The sequence below is a fragment of the Paroedura picta genome, chromosome 4 (genome assembly GCF_049243985.1).
Source record: "Paroedura picta isolate Pp20150507F chromosome 4, Ppicta_v3.0, whole genome shotgun sequence".
Lineage (NCBI taxonomy): Eukaryota > Metazoa > Chordata > Lepidosauria > Squamata > Gekkonidae > Paroedura > Paroedura picta.
In genome coordinates this window covers 1973552-1992083 of record NC_135372.1, presented here as the reverse complement: position 1 = coordinate 1992083, position 18532 = coordinate 1973552, and the positions used below count along the sequence as shown (strand labels likewise).

The window sequence follows — 18532 nt, the reverse complement described above, 5'->3', positions numbered from 1 at the left end:
GGCTGTGGAGCTTTGTCTCCTGCCCAGGCATTTGGTCCTGCTTCTGCTGGGGAGTTAAAAATGGAAACAGCCCTTTTCTCTCTTTAAAGAAGCCCAGCCCCAAATAAGGTGGTGAACCAGGGCGAAAGAATCTGCCACTGAGTGCGTTCCAACTTATCTCTGCAGAAGGTTGGCTGGCGACGGTCCTGGGGGGCCACGAGGGACATCCGGGGGGGCTCAGCCAGAGTTTAAAACTTCTGCCAGCTGCCCCGGCTCCCCACTCGTGTGCCCATCGCTACAGACCTCAGCCAGCCGGCACCTGCTCGAAGGGAGACACCGCCAGGATGGAGGCCATCAAGAAGAAGATGCAGATGCTGAAGCTGGACAAGGAGAACGCCATCGACAGGGCCGAGCAGGCCGAGGCCGACAAGAAAGCTGCAGAGGACAAGTGCAAGCAGGTGAGGGGGTGGGGGTGGGGGTGGGAGGGACACGGCCGATGCCCTACAGGTAATCCCTGGAGGGATGGAAGCCCTTCTCCAAGAACATCTCGGCAACCTTGCACAGCAGTCTGGATTGAGAAGTCGCTGTAGGGTCCCCACAATCCAGACTCTGGACGGATGGACTGAGAGTCTGCTTTGGGCCACACAGCCAGGGAGGTGACCATGCGCCGCGAGATCACTGCAATCCCGGAGGAGGAGCATGGCGCCTCCCCCTCGGGGCTTCCTGAACCCAAGTTCAAAGGGGCTGTCCGGCTGGCACCTTTGGGGAGGGGCACCCAGAGCCCTTGAGCTAGCCCTGGGGACCCCGGGCAAGGGGCTTGGGATCCAAGGGGGTTGGGATCCAAGGCAGGGGCTCCGCTGGGTCCGCGCTTTGGGACTGCAGGGCAGCAGAGCCCCCTTCCTGCCCCTGGGCGTCTGGCTGAGGCCTCCTCGCCAAGGGGTGGCCCACTGAGGGGCTGCTGGGGAGTGCAGGGAGGGGAGCATTCCCAGCCAGAGTTTGTGTTTTGCTCTCCCTGGGCAGCAGAGCAGCCTTTCCTGCTGTGGGGCTTCTTGGGCAGCCTCCCCTCAGTATTGTACAGTATTGTTACCCCCCCCGGGGGGGGACATTAAGTAGCTTTCATTTGTTCATCATTTAATTCCGTTTGTGACTCACCCTTCCCGCCTGCCTCATTCTTGCTGCTCATGCAGGCCACCGTGTGCAGAAACCCCTCCTTGGGGTTCGTAAGAGGGGGGTCCCAGGCTACAGACCTTGAATCAGCTGGAATTTCAGGCTAGCCCTACAGATTGAAGAAGACCCCTCCCAGCCCCACTCCCCGTTGGGGTTAGGATAACAGAGGGCATCGGGGGTGGGGAGCACTGCTGGCCTACCTCCTAGCTGGAACTTTGCCCTGTGTGGCGACAGAAGTTCTCCTGGGGTGGGTTTCTCAAGAAGGGAGGGTTCTGTCCTGGCAAGACAGGGAAGGTGGTCTTCGTGAAAAGGTGCTTTTTGTTCCTGCAGCCCTGAGTTCAGGGGAAGGGGCTGGTCTGAAGGCAGACCTACAACTGCCCCAACACCGGCCCTGCGGGGCTTTGGCCAGAACCGAGTTGAAGGTGACACAGCAGAGGCAAGTGGGGCCCCCTCCACCGCCTGCCAACAGAGCCTGGGACGGGAAGAGAGGGGGGAAGCACCCCTGCAGCCTGACCAGTGACACTAGAGTTGCCAGCCTCCAGGCGGGACCTGGATATCTCCTGGAATTATAACTGATCTCCAGATGGCAGAGAAAACAGCTGCTTCGAAGGGGCCTCGTACCCTGCTGACGTCCCTGCCTTCCCTAGGCTCAGCGGCCAATCTGCTCCCCCAGTGAATTCCCCCACCTTGAGCTGGCAACCCTAAGAGACACCGAGCAAGGGCCCTCTAGCACCAAGACCAGGGGGCTTCTCTGCAGCAGGGGGGAAGGCTGCCGTCCATATCCTGCCATGCTGGATATAAATAGCAGCCTCTCCCAAATGAGCCGGGATTGATGGGGAAGGTGACGTCCCAGCCCTGGGCTAAGAGGGCAGCCAAAGGGGAGAAGAGGGGGAGCCGGGGAGCGGCCAGCAGGCTCAGAGGGGTCAGAGGATCCGGTGGTCTCCACTGCAGAGACTGAAGCAGATTTCAGGCAGGGATGCCACAGGAGCTGGAGGTCGGGCAGGAGAGAAATGAGGAGGAGGAGGAGGAGGAGGAGATGCCTTCAGTTTCCCCCCAGCTGGTCTGTCTTGGTTCGCAAGGCTTTTCTGGGGGAATTGGCAACCGGACAATTCTTCTGGTGCCCTAAATAGACTGTGGCCGTGAGTGTTGAGGCATGCAGCAAACAAAACTGGGAGGGGGTTCACCTCCTGTTAATCTACGTCCCCGTAGTAAAAACACAACCAAGACGTGAATTATTTGATTCGGAAGAATAGTTTCCCACAAAGGCAAATGCAGAGTCTTAAGCGGGAATTATTATTTTGATTGGAATAACACGTGTAAAAATGTCACAGGGCGTGCGCTGCTAGGGCGTCATTCCCATTATGCATCTCTACACGTTGTTAGCACCTTTCTTCATTCTTGCTGGGTGGGGGTCACGGAGTCCAAAGAGGAGCTGTCACTCAGACGCCACCCTGTGCTGACCTGCGTATGAGTCGGTATCTTGTGCCCCTCCGCCAAGGGAAAAGGAGCGGCACAAATGCTCCTTGGGACCCGCAGCATGGCCGCCCCGGAGCACCCCGCAGCCCCCTGACAGCCCCCAGTCGGAGAAGAGTCTGCCGCTGCTCCCTCATCCGCCTGTCTCCCTCCTGACATCATACAGCTGCCCCACCACCCGCCAACCCCCCGAAGGCAGGCAGAGAAGAACGACGGCCCCTTGGTCCCTTGGAGGCAGGTGGTGGGAGCAGCAGGCCCCGGGGGTCAACATACTCCAGTAAGCTCTGCAGGCATGGGTCGGACTCCTCTGGGGATGTGGGGAACACACAAGATGCGGGGAAGGACTGCTCCAGCTACAGTTAACCTGTACTAGCAGTTCAACCAGCAGAGGTGCCCCCAATGGACCACACCAACCAAGGGTCCAGATCCTGACCACAAAGGGCCCAGACCCCCACCACACACAACGAGAGGCAGAAGCCCCAGTGCAGACCCTGGGAATGCACAACGACACCCTCCCCAAAGGCCATCCCTTCCCCGGGGGAAGGCAAACAGGAAGTGTGGGTTGGAGTCCCAGAAAGGGGGCCTGGCCAGAAAGCAAAGGCTACCATTTGCCTGGCAACAACAAACAGGGTTGAGGCTGGACTGGAACCCAAGAGGGTTCTGTGGTCCCTCACCCACCTGGGCACATGGGGAAGAGGCCTGCTAGAGGCCACACCCGCCACAGGGTATGGGGAAGGAGGCCAAGATAGGCACGAGGCAGTGAAGACCCTTGCAAGGGGAGGGGCATGCCTGTAGCCCCCTTTCTGCCCTGCCCCCACCCCAGGTTTCAACTTCATGCCAGGGACAACTGGAGAACCCCCCCCCCCAGCCGAATGCACCCGAGAGGGAGAACTTGTCAAGTTTCCGAGCAGAGCACCGCGAGGCGACTCTGACCACAATATCGGACTTCTTTGCACTAAGTGTGCTAACAAGTCGGTGTGGGGGACAGAACATGAGAAGGAATTCTGAGGACAGAGCAGAAACATCCAGCTGAGCTCTTAGGTGTGTCCTGGATGCCGTGGAAGCTCGCTAGGTGACCTTGGACTAAGGGGTAGTCAAACTGCGGCCCTCCAGATGTCCATGGGCTACAATTCCCATGGGGTTGTTGTTGCTGCATGGATAACACAGAGGAGAGGGGAAGGGTTCCCATACAAGTGCAATAATAATTTATGTTACCCACCCACCCCAGTCTGGGGATGCAGCAGTTTTCTACCCCTGATTGATCCAAAGGCCCTCAAATGAAGGTGAATCAGGGCTGGGGGACGCAGGACACCCTGTCTGCCCCACAGTCTCTTAGGCAGCCCAGAGAAGAGGGGGAAAACGGACAGGGCTGCCCCGCCAAGGCCCCCTCAGGCTCAGAGCCGAGTGAACTGTTGGGCCTCGTTTGCGGTGAGGACAACCCTGCTTCTCTCTCCTCAACCATACCCAGTGGTACTTGATAATGTGGGGTTTTTTTGGTGGGAGGGGGGTCCCTTGTCATTCCATGTGGGTCCCATTGTATGACTTCAGCTACCTGGGGAATTGTGGAAGGGAAGATTTGGATCATGGGACATATTCCCAGCCATTTCTTCCCACAGCAATCCTCCTTTAATTTCCTCTCTATCGCAGGGAAACAATGAGAAACATTAACGTGAATCACAGAATCATAGAATAACAGAGTTGGAAGGGGACTCCTGGGTCATCTAGTCCAACCCCCTGCACTATGCAGGACACTCACAACCCCCTCGGTCCTCCACTGTCACCTGCCACCCCCTTGAACCTTCACAGAATCAGCCTCTCCGTCAGAGATGGCTACCCAGCCCGTTTAGAAATCTCCAAAGATGGAGAACCCACCACCTCCCGAGGAAGCCTGTTCCACTGAGGAACCGTTCTGGCTGTCAGGAACTTCTTCCAGTATTCTTTGGAAGTTCAGGTAACTTCAACGCAGTGGTCTCTTGTGCAGATGTTCTTTAGTCTTCTGTGTATTTTGCAGCCATGGGGACATGCAGCCAGCAGGCAATCAGCAAACAAGCTTTTTTCCCCATTTCTGACCTTCTTCAGTGTGAATTGCAATAGACCTAAAAGAGTCTAAAGGGCTTTTAAAAAACCCGGTTTGATATGAGAAGTTCGAGGAAGGAGCTGCAGGCCTGAGGGAGCTTCCGGCCTTCCGCAGGGCCCTGAAAAGGGGGCTCTTCCACCAGGCTTATGGTTGAGGCCGGGGCAAAGAGAAGATCTAGGGGCCTCCCCAAAGGTTCCTGATTCCCCAGCGAGGCGGGTAGGCTGGTTGCCGCCGGTTGTTGGGTAGTTTCTAATTGTTGGTTTTAAGGGAAATAGGAATATATTTTATCCTGTAACCCGCCACGAGCTAGCTTTGCTAAGAGTAGTGGGAAATAAATATAAATATAAATATAAATATAAATATAAATATAAATATAAATATAAATATAAATATAAATATAAATATAAATATAAATATAAATATAAATATAAATATAAATATAAATATAAATATAAATATAAATATAAATAATAAAAATAAACATAAAAATAAACATAAAAATAAACATAAAAATAAACATAAACATAAAAATAAAAAGCCTCTTGTGGTGGAGTGGTAAGGCAGCAGACATGCAGCCTGAGAGCTCTGCCCATGAGGCTGGGAGTTCAATCCCAGCAGCCGGCTCAAGGTTGACTCAGCCTTCCATCCTTCCGAGGTCAGCAAAATGAGTACCCAGCTTACTGGGGGGTAAACGGTAATGACTGGGGAAGGCACTGGCAAACTACCCCGTATTGAGTCTGCCATGAAAACGCTGGAGGGCGTCACCCCAAGGGTCAGACATGACTCGGTGCTTGCACAGGGCATACCTTTACCTTAAATATCAATATCAATATGACTGGGAACCATCTTTTTAAAGTGTTTTTGACTCTTGTAGATCTATTGTAATTCGAAATAAGTTTGTTTGCTGATTGCCTGCTGGCTGCATGTGCACACTGCTGTGAAATGTGCAGAAGATTAAGGAACATCTGCACAAGAGACCGCTGCTTTGAAGCAACCTCCACTGAACTCTCTACGGGTGTCATATTAATAAGTTGAAGGACTGCAATCTGGATTTTCAGATAGTCAGGTGGATAGGGAATTGGTTAGAGAACCGCACTCAAAGAGTTGTTGTCAATGGTGTTTCATCAGACTGGAGGGAGGTGAGTAGCGGGGTACCTCAGTGCTCGGTGTTCGGCCCGGTACTTTTTAACATATTTATTAATGATCTAGATGAGGGGGTGGAGGGACTACTCATCAAGTTTGCAGATGACACCAAATTGGGAGGACTGGCAAATACTCCGGAAGATAGAGACAGAGTTCAACGAGATCTGAACACAATGGAAAAATGGGCAAATGAGAACAAGATGCAATTTAATAAAGATAAGTGTAAAGTTCTGCATCTGGGTTAGAAAAATGAAAAGCATGCCTACTGGATGGGGGATACGCTTCTAGGTAACACTGTGTGTGAACGAGACCTTGGGGTACTTGTGGATTGTAAACTAAATATGAGCAGGCAGTGTGATGCAGCGGTAAAAAAGGCAAATGCCATTTTGGGCTGTATCAACAGAGGCATCACATCAAAATCACAAGATCTCATAGTCCCATTGTATACGGCACTGGTCAGACCACACCTGGAGTACTGTGTGCAGTTCTGGAGGCCTCACTTCAAGAAGGACGTAGATAAAATTGAAAGGGTACAGAGGAGAGCGACGAAGATGATCTGGGGCCAAGGGACCAAGCCCTATGAAGATAGGTTGAGGGACTTGGGAATGTTCAGCCTGGAGAAAAGGAGGTTGAGAGGGGACATGATAGCACTCTTTAAATATTTGAAAGGTTGTCACTTGGAGGAGGGCAGGGTGCTATTTCTGTTGGCTGCAGAGGAGAGGACACGCAGTAATGGGTTTAAACTTCAAGTACAACGATATAGGCTAGATATCAGGAAAAAGTTTTTCACAGGCAGAGTAGTTCAGCAGTGGAATAGGCTGCCTAAGGAGGTGGTGAGCTCCCCCTCACTGGCAGTCTTCAAGCAAAGGTTGGATACACACTTTTCTTGGATGCTTTAGGATGCTTAGGGCCGATCTTGCGTTGAGCAGGGGGTTGGACTAGATGGCCTGAATGGCCCCTTCCAACTCTAGGATTCTATGATTCTCATTGTTTAGCTCACATAGCCTTTCTCCTGCTGTATTGTCATTACCGCCTCTCCCATTTTTGTCTGCATTTCCTCTCTGGACAGGTGGAAGATGAGCTGGTAGCTCTGCAGAAGAAGCTGAAAGGCACAGAGGACGAGCTGGATAAATATTCAGAAGCCCTGAAGGACGCCCAGGAGAAACTGGAGCAGGCAGAAAAGAAGGCCACGGATGTGAGTGAAAGCCATAAGGGGAGGGGCTGAGTAGGCTGGGGGGACGGACCTGGTGAGCTTCTTGGGTGGGGGGGGGCAACATGGCCAGAGGAGTAATCCCTTAACAATCCTCACACTAGACCAAGGCAGCTCTGGCCACTGCTGAAATGCAGGCGGTCCAGTTGGCATCTTTGACAACGCGTCTGCATCTCTCCCAGCGCGAAAGCCCCCCCCCCCCTTCCGTGCAAGGTCCGACGACGACCTGGCTTGTCAGCAGGCCGGTGTCCAATGGCGGCGGTGGGGAGAAGGCGGCACACGGTGGAGAGTGGGCCTAGCTGGAACCAGCTCATGGGGGGTTACAAATGTCCAGTAAAACCCCAATGAAACTTCATTAAAACAGACAGCAAAAATTACAATAAAAACAGAACATGCCAGTAAAACTTCCCCAACCCCCTCCTCTCCCTAAAACTCTAGGGGGAAATAAAGAGGGTCACGAGGACAATTGACTGCTGAGTACACCAGGGGGGCCGTGCAGACCTTCCTTAGCTTGCCGGCCTCAACCACCGACCTGGCGGAAGAGCTCCGTTTTGCAGGCCCTGCGAAATGCTGACAGCTCCCACTGGGCCCGCAGCTCTCCCGGGGGCTATTCCACCAGGGAGGGGCCATGGTGGTACACTGAAGAGGCGGGGCCATGCTTTCCGTGGTGCAGCATGTTGCCATGGGTGTGAAATGTGCTTTGCTGGTGACCCCACATAAAAGTCCTGAGGACCATGTTTTTGTGCCACAAAGCAACAGATTTGTGCAATTTCTGCAGCCACGCATGTGATGAGTGATTTGATCAGGAGTTTTAGGAGAGCCAACTTTAAAATCCTGGAGATCTTGTTTCTTTGCTTGTTTATTTATTGATTTATATACCGCTGCTTTTCCTAAGAACCCACAGTGGTTCACAGAATAAAATGTTAAAATACAATAAAACCCCCATAAACCCCAATCTTTAAATAGGACAGGGTCCTATTAAATAAAAGAGTAAGGCCACCTGGGGAGGAGTTAGGGCGGGCCCTGTCCAGGATAAAAACTCAGAGGGCCCAATCGGGAGCCGCAAAGCGGCTCCCGATTGGCCCCTCCGAGTGTCCATCCAGGGCCAAGCAGCCAATGGGGAGGCGCGCAAAGTGCCTTCCCATTGGCCCCTCACCAGGACAGACCAAAATTCCATTCACCCAGCCCAGTCTGCTCCTGACCACCAAAGGGAGAGGAGGTCAGCAGGGCTGCCAAGGGGGGTGAGAACACAGGCTGTGCCAGCCCTTTTTGCCCCAAGGCTGTCCTCACTGTCATGTCCAACTGCAAATTGCCTCAGAACCCTGACAGAGCTGGCAGGAGGCTGCAGAGTGCTGCGAAGGAGCCTCTGACAGGCCCTGACTGAGGGGAGGGAGGCCTTTCCAAGAGCAACGCAGGGGAGCCTGAGGGCCTTCCTTTTGAGGGGGGGGGGACTTTCCCCTTCTGCCAAACAGTTGCCTGACAGGGAGGCCACAGAAAAGCCCCTTCTCACTTAAAATACTGCTCTGGCCGGGGGTTAGACACAGCCAAGCCATGTGTCTTTCTTCTTTGCAACTCTCTGCAGATTTGAGGCCACTGCACAGCGTTATTCTGCAGAGGAAGCTGGTTGTTTTGTCTCCTGTTTCATCTGCACAACAACCCTGTGCAGTAAGCCTCAAGTCTTTCAATTCAACAACAATCTGTGTGGGAAGCCTTAAATATTTCTTCTCTACCACAACCCTGTCCAAAGTAGCCCTTTCTGCCTGGGGAGCTGATCTTTATACTCTGCAGGTGAGCTGTAATTCCAGGAGCTCTCCAGGCCACACCTGTAGGTTGGCTACCCCTGGGTTGAAAATATTCCTGGAGGTTTGGAGGTGGGACTTCAAAATCGTACAATGCCTCAGAGTCCAGCCTTCAAAGGAGCCATTTTTGCCTGCAGTTAGTAGGGAGTGGTGCAGGAGTGTCCCTCCTGGCCTATGGGTTATGGCCAGCCCTTATCAGCAACTGTTTGTATTCTGGGGCGCAGACAGGCAGACCAGCATCAGTCCTGTGAATCTGGAAAGTGCAGGAAGATCTAAATAAATATTTACAGCCTGAAACTAAATAGAGAACAAGTAACTGTCTGGAGACACATCGTAACTGAAATAGTAACTGGCAAATAACCTTGGCCTAGCAAATTAAAAAACAGTATTAAAAACCTTACTAAGGTCAAGACTGCTGTGCACAGACAGTCTTCCTCTTAGGGTTGCCAGCTTCCCTGTGAGGCTCGCTACCCCACCTCCCTCATGGGGAGTCTGCTATGGGGAGAGAAGGGGAAGACGATTGGAAAATGCTTTGAGACACCTGAGGCCTGCTGGGTCACTGCGCCCCATTCCCAGTTCTCTCAGATCTCTCACAACCCTACATACCTCACAGGGTGACTATTGTGGAGAGACAAATGGAAAAGGTGTTTGTAAAAAGGTGTTTGTAAATCCTTTGGGTAGTAAGCAATAGGGTACAAAAATCCGTTCTTCTAAGGAGCAACCATGAAAGAAGCATGTGGGCACATAACATTTTACCAACAGTGCAAATATGGGAGACAGAAGGAGCAGGGTGGACACCTGTGTACTGCGACTACCCTATGTGTATTAGGGCAGAGGGGCATTTCGGTGAATGTGGCCTAATTCACACAAGAAGGGAAATGACGCAGAACTGGGGGGAATTGGTTGCCATGTAATCTTCCCCTAAGAAGAGTCTCCAGTCTGATTTTCCCTTCACATATCTGAGGACATGGCTCTGGAAAGCTCATCTGTAACCACTATGCCACAATTCCCAAAGGTCAGTCCTCTCCCACAATCAATGAACATTCCACACCACAGGTTCTTGACACCCATCTTTCCACACCCATGCCCTCATTTGCCACCACAACCTCCCACACAACACACATGACAACCCCATGCCCTTACAGACTGGACAACTCCTCCCCTTCCTCTTCCCACTGCCACGCTCTAGCGCCCCTTGTATTCCTGGAGACAACGGGCTTTGCCCCTAGTTTACAATAAGACAAGCAATACTTCTAAATAACCAACCCCATCCTGCCTTGTTCAGCCGGAGGCCGAGTCCACTAGGAGGAAGTGTGTGCAGGTCTAATAGATCTTGGGAAGGAGTCCTCAGCCATAGGCCTGGCGGAAGCGCTCCGTCTTGCAGGCCCTGCGGGAAGTTGACAAATCCGGCAGGGCCTTTAGCTCTCCCGGGAGCTCACTCCACCAGGTGGGGGCCAGGACCAAAAAGGCCGGGACAACCAGTCAATTCCTACCCGCAGAGCAAAGAGTCCTGTGGGGGGGCATAAGCAACCAAGCGGTCCCGCAGGTAAGTAGGACCCAAGCCGCGTATGGCCTTAAAGGTCAAAACCAAGACCTTGAACGTGACCCGGAAACAGACTGGTATCCAGAGCAGATGACAAAGCACCGGCTGAATATGGGCCCTTCATGATGTTCCAGTGAGGACTCTGCCAGCCGCATTTTATACCAGCTGTAATTTCCGGATCAAAGTCAAGGGCAGGCCCGCATAGAACAAGTTACAGTAGTCTAGTCTGGAAGTGACCGTTGCATGGATCACTGGGGCCAGGTGTTCTGGGGACAGGTCGGGCGCTACTAGCCGGGCCTGGCGAAGATGGAAAAATGTCCTCCAGGTTACTTTTGCAACCTGAGCCTCCATGGAAAGGGAAGCATCAAAGGTCATCCCCAAATTCCTGTCCACTGGCGCAGGTGTTAATTGCACCCCATCCGGGCATGGCAGACGGGCTTCCTGGTCTTCTCCCCAGCCGCAGGACCTCCGTCTCGGAGGGGTTGAGATTCAGGCGAGCCATCCGGTTATTAGCTCGGTGCCTGGGTTGGCATTTTTGTGTTGTGACGGTGCCCAACCCGGCCTCCGACTCCTGAGCATCCCTGCCCAGGACGCCCTTTTTGTGCCAGGGCACCGCCCCAAGGCCCGGGAGTCACTGCGGTCACGGGACTGGCTAAGGCATTTGGGGGGCGCGCACGTGCCAGGATCCGGCCCTCGGAACCAGAGACTTGTGCCGGGGCTCCGGGGCTTTGGCCCCCCCAGGGGATGCGCCGGGCCGCCTGGGGCGCCGCAGTGCCGAGAGCCGGAGCACCCCGAGGGCGCCTGCCGGGACCGAGGGAGACGGCGACGCGGGGCCAGGCAGACGGCGGAGGACGCGCGCTCGGCAAGGGCGGCAGGCTCGGGCCCCTTTCGGGCTCCTTCCCTCGCGGCGCGGCGCAGACTGGGGCCCAGACGGCCGCATGGACGGCGGGAGCGCCCCTTGGCCCCCGAGGCGGCCGGACGCGCCCCGCATGCGCCTGCCCCCGCCTCCTCCTCCTCTTCCTCCTCCGGCGGCGGGGCGGGGCTGCCGGGCTCCGTGACGCCCCCGTCCCGCCCGCCCGTCCCGCCGCGCCCAGCCGAGCCGAGCCGAGCGAGCGCAGCCGAGGGCAGCAGCGCAGCGCAGCGATGGCGGCGACGGGCTCGTTGGAGGCGGTGAAGCGCAAGATCCAGGCGCTGCAGCAGGAGGCCGACGAGGCCGAGGAGCGCGCCCAAGCCCTGCAGCACCAGCGCGACCACGAGCAGGAGCTCCGCGAGAAAGTGAGCCCGGCCCGGCCGCCCGCCCGCCCGCGCGCGCCTTCCTGCCTGCCGGCCTTCTTCCTGCCTTCTTCCTGCCTTCCTTCGGGCCTGCGCCCCGACGCCCGCCCGCTCGCCCGCTCGGCGGCTGCCTCCGGGGCCCCGGGCAAGGCGTCCAGGGCGGGCGGGCGGGCGGGCTGGGGCGGTCGTGCAGCGCCTCTCCTTCCCCCGCAGGAGTCGCCCGCCCGCCGGCTCTTGGGGCCGCCGGCCGGTCGGGGCGCGGCTGTCTAACTCTGTCTGCCTGTCTGTCTGTCTGTCTCCGGGCCTGTCCCCTTCACTTCTCTGCGGCCGTCTCTTCCGCGCTGGGCTTAAGGGCGTTGCGAGGAGGGCGCCGAGGTAGGACGGGGCGGACGGGGCGGGGGGCGCCGGGGACCGGGCGGGGCGGGGCGGGGCGGGGCGGGGCGGGGCGCACAAGCGGCCTCCTCACCGGCGCCCTCTCCCCTCCCCTCCCCTCCCCTACTCTCCTCTGGTGTCCGCGCAGGCCGAAGGGGAGGTGGCCGCCCTCAACCGCCGCATCCAGCTGGTGGAGGAAGAGCTGGATCGCGCGCAGGAGCGCCTGGCCACCGCCCTGCAGAAGCTGGAGGAGGCCGAGAAGGCGGCCGACGAAAGCGAGAGGTGCGCAAGGGGGGAGAAGCCGCGGGGGGGGGGGGCGGTGTGGGGGGGGGCGGTGTGGGGCTGCCTGCTGAGTCTGCCCCCTCTTCTTCCTCTTGTCCCGGGCAGGGGCATGAAGGTGATCGAGAACCGGGCCATGAAAGACGAGGAGAAGATGGAGATCCAGGAGATGCAGCTGAAGGAGGCCAAGCACATTGCCGAGGAGGCCGACCGCAAGTACGAGGAGGTAGGCCCGGATCCTGGGCTGGGCTGGGCAGGGGGGGGGGGGGGCGGAGAGAGGCATGCTCAGCAGCACTGCTTCCAAAAGCTCTGCAAGGCCCAAGGGCGCCCCTTGTGTTTGGGGCTGGAGCTTTGGGGCAGCAGCCACCCCCGGCTCCTGTTCCTTTCCCTCTGCACTCGGGATCCCGTGTCTCCCCCGCCCACCGCAGCCTGCTCCCCTGCCCCCCAGTGGGAAGGCCCCAGCCACGCCTCATGCTGCCGGCTCTCGGGGAGGGAAGGGGCAAGGGGGGTGACGGACCTTTCTGCTCCGTGCAGGTTGCCCGGAAACTGGTCATTCTGGAAGGAGAGCTGGAGAGAGCGGAAGAACGGGCAGAAGTCTCCGAAGCGTAAGTGCTCACGGGACACCTGGCAAAGGAGTGGGGGGTGGGGGGGGTCTTCCTGGGCCTGCTCTGAGCACCGTCCCTAGCAAGTGGGGTGGGGACCTCTCTACCTGCTGCTGGTCAGATGGTGCCAGAGCTGGGTGGGAAGTTCCAGTGCTGCTCTCTGGGCCTCCTGCGGGTCCCTCGCGTGACTCCAGAACTGACTCCTGTCAACCTGGCCCAGTGAGGGCCCCCAGCTTAGGTGTCTGGTGACTCTCCAAGCACCCACCTCACCTGTCTGCATTGCAAGTGGCTACCTGAGGCACGTCAGGTGAAGGTGGAGAGAAGCCTGTTTATGGCACGAAGGTAGTCTCTGGAATGTCTGCTGGGCCGAGTTACCTCCGCTGTTAGGCTGGCCCCAGGGAAGTGTGCCTGGCCTCCACCAGGGCCAGGGCCTTTTCGGTCCTGGCCCCAACCTGGTGGAATGAGCTCCCAGGTGAGCTGGGGGCCCTGTGGGGCCTTTCAATGTTCCGCAGGGCCAGCAAAATGGAGCTCTTCCACCAGGTCTACAGTTGAGGCTGGGGCCGTGGGGAGAAGATCGATGGGCCCCCCTGGTGTCTAGCAACAACTTTTGGGTATCTTGTCCCTCCTGCCTCCTCCCTCTGGAGGTAGTAGTAGGAATTGGGGATGGGGGGATTGCCATGTTGCTGGGTTGTCGCTGTATCGGTATTTCTTGTCCATTTTAATGGGTTTTTAATGGGAGTTTAGACACCTGCAACCGACCACAAGCCTGCTTGAGAGTGGCGGGTAATAAATGTAACAACAACAACAACAATAATAAACATCTTGTCTTGAATAATAATAATTTAATAATAAATACATGACACTTTGTCTCTGAGCAGAAAATGCAGCGACCTGGAAGAGGAGCTCAAGAACGTCACCAATAACCTCAAGTCTCTGGAAGCTCAGTCGGAGAAGGTGGGTGGTCATCCACAAAGGGACAGCAGAGATGTGGCCTGGCTCGGCATTTGTGTCTTACCCAAAAGGCCCGAGGCAGCTTATGCTCCCTCCCTCCAATAGCTTTGCTAGCAGATGGGAAACCTCCTGATTGACTCTCTAGGCCAAGCCAAGGTGTCCTTCCCTTTCTGGTAGACGCTTTGCATTTTGGCCGAGCGTTCTTGAAGGGCTGCAATGGGCCAGATGACTTCAGCTCATTGGGTTTGGGTGCAGGTCCAGTGCCTTCTCACTCTGGATGGAAGGGAGGAAGGAAGGAAGGAAGGAAGGAAGGAAGGAAGGAAGGAGGGAGGGAGGGAGGGAGGGAGGGAGGGAGGGAGGGAGGAAGGAAGGAAGGAAGGAAGGAAGGAGGGGAGGAGGGAGGGAGGGAGGGAGGGAGGGAGGGAGGGAGGGAGGGAGGGAGGAAGGAAGGAAGGAAGGAAGGAAGGAAGGAAGGAGGGAGGGAGGGAGGGAGGGAGGGAGGGAAGGGAGGGAGGGAGGGAGGGAGGGAAGGAGGGAGGGAGGGAGGGAGGGAGGGAGGGAGGGAGGGAAGGAAGGGAGGGAGGGAGGGAGGGAGGGAGGGAAGGAAGGAGGGAGGGAGGGAGGGAGGGAGGGAAGGGAGGGAGGGAGAGAGGGAGGGAAGGAGGGAGGGAGGGAGGGAAGGAAGGAAGGAAGGAAGGAAGGAAGGAAGGAAGGAGGGAGGGAGGGAGGGAGGGAAGGAAGGAGGGAGGGAGGGAGGGAGGGAGGGAGGGAGGGAGGAAGGAGGGAGGGAGGGAGGGAGGGAGGGAGGGAGGAAGGAAGGAAGGAGGGAGGGAGGGAGGGAGGGAGGGGAGGAGGGGAGGGAGGGAAGTAGGAGGGAGGGAGGGGGGATGGATGGATGGATGAAAGGAAGGAAGGAAGGAAGGAAAAGCGAAAGTAGTGAAGGGAGGAAAGGAGGAAAAGAGAAAGTACTGAATAAAGGGTGGAAGGAAGGAAAAGTGGTGAAGGAAGAAAGGAAAAGAGAAAGTAGTGAAGGGAGAAAGGAAAAGACATTTATTTTTTTCAATTCACATGAAATCTGTCCTAACTTAAGCCCAAGAGCATATGCTAAAGGGCAGGTCCTTGTCCCAGCAGAGCTTTATAGTCTTAGATCTGCAGGGATGAGCATGCTGGCTGGGCCTACAAGGTGCTCCTTGCTGGCTGCGAGAAGGGTGTGTGTGTGCAGACACTTCCTCTAGGATCGTAGAGTTGGAAGGGACCTCCGGGGTCTGTGTGTGTTCACAAATTGCGCCTGACTCGGGTGCATGGTGCAGTGAGTTCTCCATCCCTGCTGGGTAAGCCAACATGCAGGTGGGTTGTCTGTCAGTCTCCTCTCCTGTAATCCTGTACATTGGGGGAAGATCCAAGCCTGGGGTGGGAAATCATATGGAGATGAGGCAGTAGGAAACCAGGATTCCAGGCGCACCAGAGTTTGCAGGAGCCCTATAAAGGTTCATTTGCCGGCTCCTGAGCTCACATCTCCTTCAATCTCTCTTCACAGTACTCCGAAAAAGAGGACAAATATGAGGAGGAAATCAAGATACTTACTGACAAGCTGAAGGAGGTGAGACAATTCAGATGTGGCTGGTACTCATTTCAGGTGGTTTGTCTGATCAGCCATAAAAACTTTCCTCTTGTTTTGATCATTGCTCCAGGCTGAAACCCGGGCGGAGTTTGCGGAAAGAACTGTTGCAAAATTGGAAAAGACAATCGATGATTTAGAAGGTACGTGGAGTGGAAAGGGGGTCTTTGAACTCAACTTGTCAAATATTGCCAGGTTTCTGGCTAGAAAAAGAAGCAGCCCTGGAAGCTCTTGTAAGGAGGACACATTGAGGCCAATATATTTAAGAGTGAACTTTTTTGTTGCCTGCCAGAAGGATGTGGCAGGATTCTCGCTGCTTGTCTTGAGAATGGTCAAGGAGTGAAGCGGCAGGAAATTCCTGGCTTTCCTCATCATCCCTGAAGTCTAGCGGTGGCCTTAAGCTATAACACCTTTAGTGGCTCTCTTTCCCCTTCTTCTGAAACACGAGGCTAGACCCCATACACCTAGAGGGTGGTTGTGGAAAATTATTGGCCAAATATCAGTGAAGTTTTCAGAGTGCTTTAAAACCTTTGAGAGATCTGGGCAGATTTTTGAAATGTGGTGCTATTTAATATCCCTTTCTTCTCTCTTTCCTTTCTCTCTTTCTCTCACTCTGTGGCATCTTTTTTCTTTGCCATGCTCCTGTCGCTGGGGTCTTTCATGCTCCATGTTCTGCGCTTCTTTGGGCTGCAGATGAGTTGTATGCTCAGAAGCTGAAGTACAAAGCCATCAGTGAAGAGCTGGACCACGCTCTCAATGACATGACGTCCTTGTAGAGAAGAGTGGGGCTTTCCCTGGCTAGCCTGTCCTGCAGTAATTCAGTGCTTTCTTTCTCTTTGTCTGCTTCTTAAGTTGTCTTCGTTTTCAAAACTGGTGTACATTAAAAACCACTTTCTTGGAGTCCTTTCTGTTTTTTGCCACCTTTTACTTTGCATGTATATAGCAGAACATGAGATTTTGGCAAATAGTTGGCATTTGGGAGTCGATCCCAGGGTTTTTTTTAAGTGAGTTGCTTCAGTGAGACCTCTTTGAGGATGGAAATGGGAGCCCAATTCCAAATAACAGATTTTGCCCACCAGTCTAGCATTCTTTGTAGAAACACAGGATTTTTTTAAATCCTTTTTTATCCTTCCCATCTATTTCTTCTGAGTGTCTGTGCCTTTTCCACTGAGTCCTGTGGCCTTCTAAATCTTACAGAAAGCAAATAAGAACCCTTCCCCCAAATCAAATTCAATGTGACATCTTCTTCCTACCCTTGGAAGAAATATTTCCTCAGAGTGACCCGCATCAAGTAAATAGGGAGAGCAATTTTGCACTTGGAGAATGTGGGCCGTTGGGTGATCAGTAGCCAGAACTGGAGGGAGGGATGTCCTGGACATAGGTGGATACTGTTGCTCTGAAACATGCTTTTCTTAAACAATTTCTCTCGTTAATTTTCACCAGAAAAAGTTGCCCAAGCAAAAGAAGAGAACTTGAGCTTACATCGAACTTTGGATCAAACCTTAAATGAGCTCGGCAGCATATAAATGGGTCGGAAGGTGTCCCACGCTCCTGATAACCTGGAATGACATACTTGGAACGGTTGCTTCCTCTTTGATCCTCTCTCTTTTCTCTCTCTCTCTTCTTAAATTGTGCCAAGAGCAAATAAGGGACCAAATATTTCTTCCTTATGTTCTCTCCCCAACTTAAAAATGTTCTGGCTCTGGCCATAACTTTAATGATGCTTCTGCGTATCATGGCATATAGTACAGCTTGTTTTGGAAGCTAGAAAGCTGGGTATGCACTATCAGGGGTAGGGTAGCATGCTCTGGTGCTCGCCGAAGCGGCCAGAGCACACCAGAGCATGCAACCGTAATCAGGGGTGGCGCTCCAGGATGCCCATTGACTATAATTCCCCTTGAGTCCTTGCCAGCGCTGGGCAGGGGGGTGCCTCTGGATTCCTGTAGTGATCATTGCCAGTATGAAACATACATGTGATGCTCTGGGTTGCTTTCTTTCATGGAACCAACTGGAGAAGAGGGGCATTTCTGCTGGCAGCCCGCCTTGCTCAAGACCCGCTCGCTGGGGGATGCAATAGAAATGAGGATCCCTTGTGTTTTAGGCATGGTCTGTTTCCCCATTTGCAGAAATGTGCCAAAGTTCACGTCCTGAAGGGTTTGACAAACCAACCAGATCATGGGTCTTTTCCAGATTGCCATTTTCTTTTGATACGTCTTGTAGTTGGCTGGCAAATAGCGTTCTTGTTCATTTGTATTTATAAAATTTGCAAAGCATCGGGAAAAGTGAACAAAATGAAATGGAGCCCTTTTGATGGCCTTTGTTACCCTGGCTGTTGCTTCTTGACTTCTGGTCTAATAAACGTTTTTTTTATAGACATTCCAATCCCCGATGTGGGAAATGCTTCTCTGAATTAAAACTGCAGCATGGGCAGAGTGAGATTGTTGTTAACGCCCTGCCACGGGGGGAAGAGAACTGGGCCGAACGGTTTGGGGATGGGGCTGTGCAGCATCCCAACTGTAGCAGGTTCCCAGAACTCGTAAGTCATTCATATCCCAGGTGGAAATGGTTTCTGAAGGGTGTCGGTCTTGCCTCTCTGAGGAGACAGTCCTCTCCACCGCCGGAGAGGTAGCTAGTCATATCTGAGGGTGTTCAAGGTAGGGCTTCATGGTGACCAAGGAGTTCTTCAGCACCTATAAAATCTCAAGTGAAATCCCTTTGCTTCTGCTGCCATGGAAGAAGGGAGCAGCTCATTCATTCATCCATCCATCCATCCATCCATCCATCCATCCATCCATCCATCCATCCATCCATCCATCCATCCATCCATCCATCCATCCATTCATTCATTCATTCATTCATTCATTCATTCATTCATTCATTCAATTTTTATCCTGCCCTCCCATATGGCTCAGCTTGAAGGGAAAGGGGGGGCAGTGCCTGTTGAATGCAGCTGCAGTTGCTGCCATGTGCCCAGTTTGGTGCTCTGCTCCTACACAGTGCCTGGACAGCCAGTTTTGTATTTTGCATGCTTGGTTCTTGGCATTGCA

General features: G+C 54.3%; 1 protein-coding gene across 7 annotated transcripts; it reads left to right on the top strand.

Moving 5' to 3' along the window:
* The first annotated feature begins 245 nt into the window (after window positions 1–245).
* On the top strand, window positions 246–17867 carry TPM4 (tropomyosin 4). 7 transcript variants are annotated; one of them, XM_077331469.1, is made up of 9 exons: window positions 246–437; window positions 6909–7034; window positions 12184–12317; window positions 12423–12540; window positions 12849–12919; window positions 13795–13870; window positions 15405–15467; window positions 15559–15628; window positions 16929–17867. In XM_077331469.1, exons 1-9 carry the CDS (start codon window positions 324–326, stop codon window positions 17009–17011), a joined length of 855 nt encoding a protein of 284 aa, XP_077187584.1. In that variant the 5' UTR covers window positions 246–323; the 3' UTR covers window positions 17012–17867. The 7 variants fall into 7 exon arrangements, 5 of the variants coding, with proteins under 5 accessions (XP_077187584.1, XP_077187583.1, XP_077187581.1 ...); XM_077331468.1 differs by lacking the exon at window positions 16929–17867 and adding an exon at window positions 16179–16385 and having other exon boundaries at window positions 247–437; XR_013229884.1 differs by lacking the exons at window positions 246–437; window positions 6909–7034 and adding exons at window positions 8619–11753; window positions 11837–12038.
* Window positions 17868–18532: the final 665 nt, after the last annotated feature.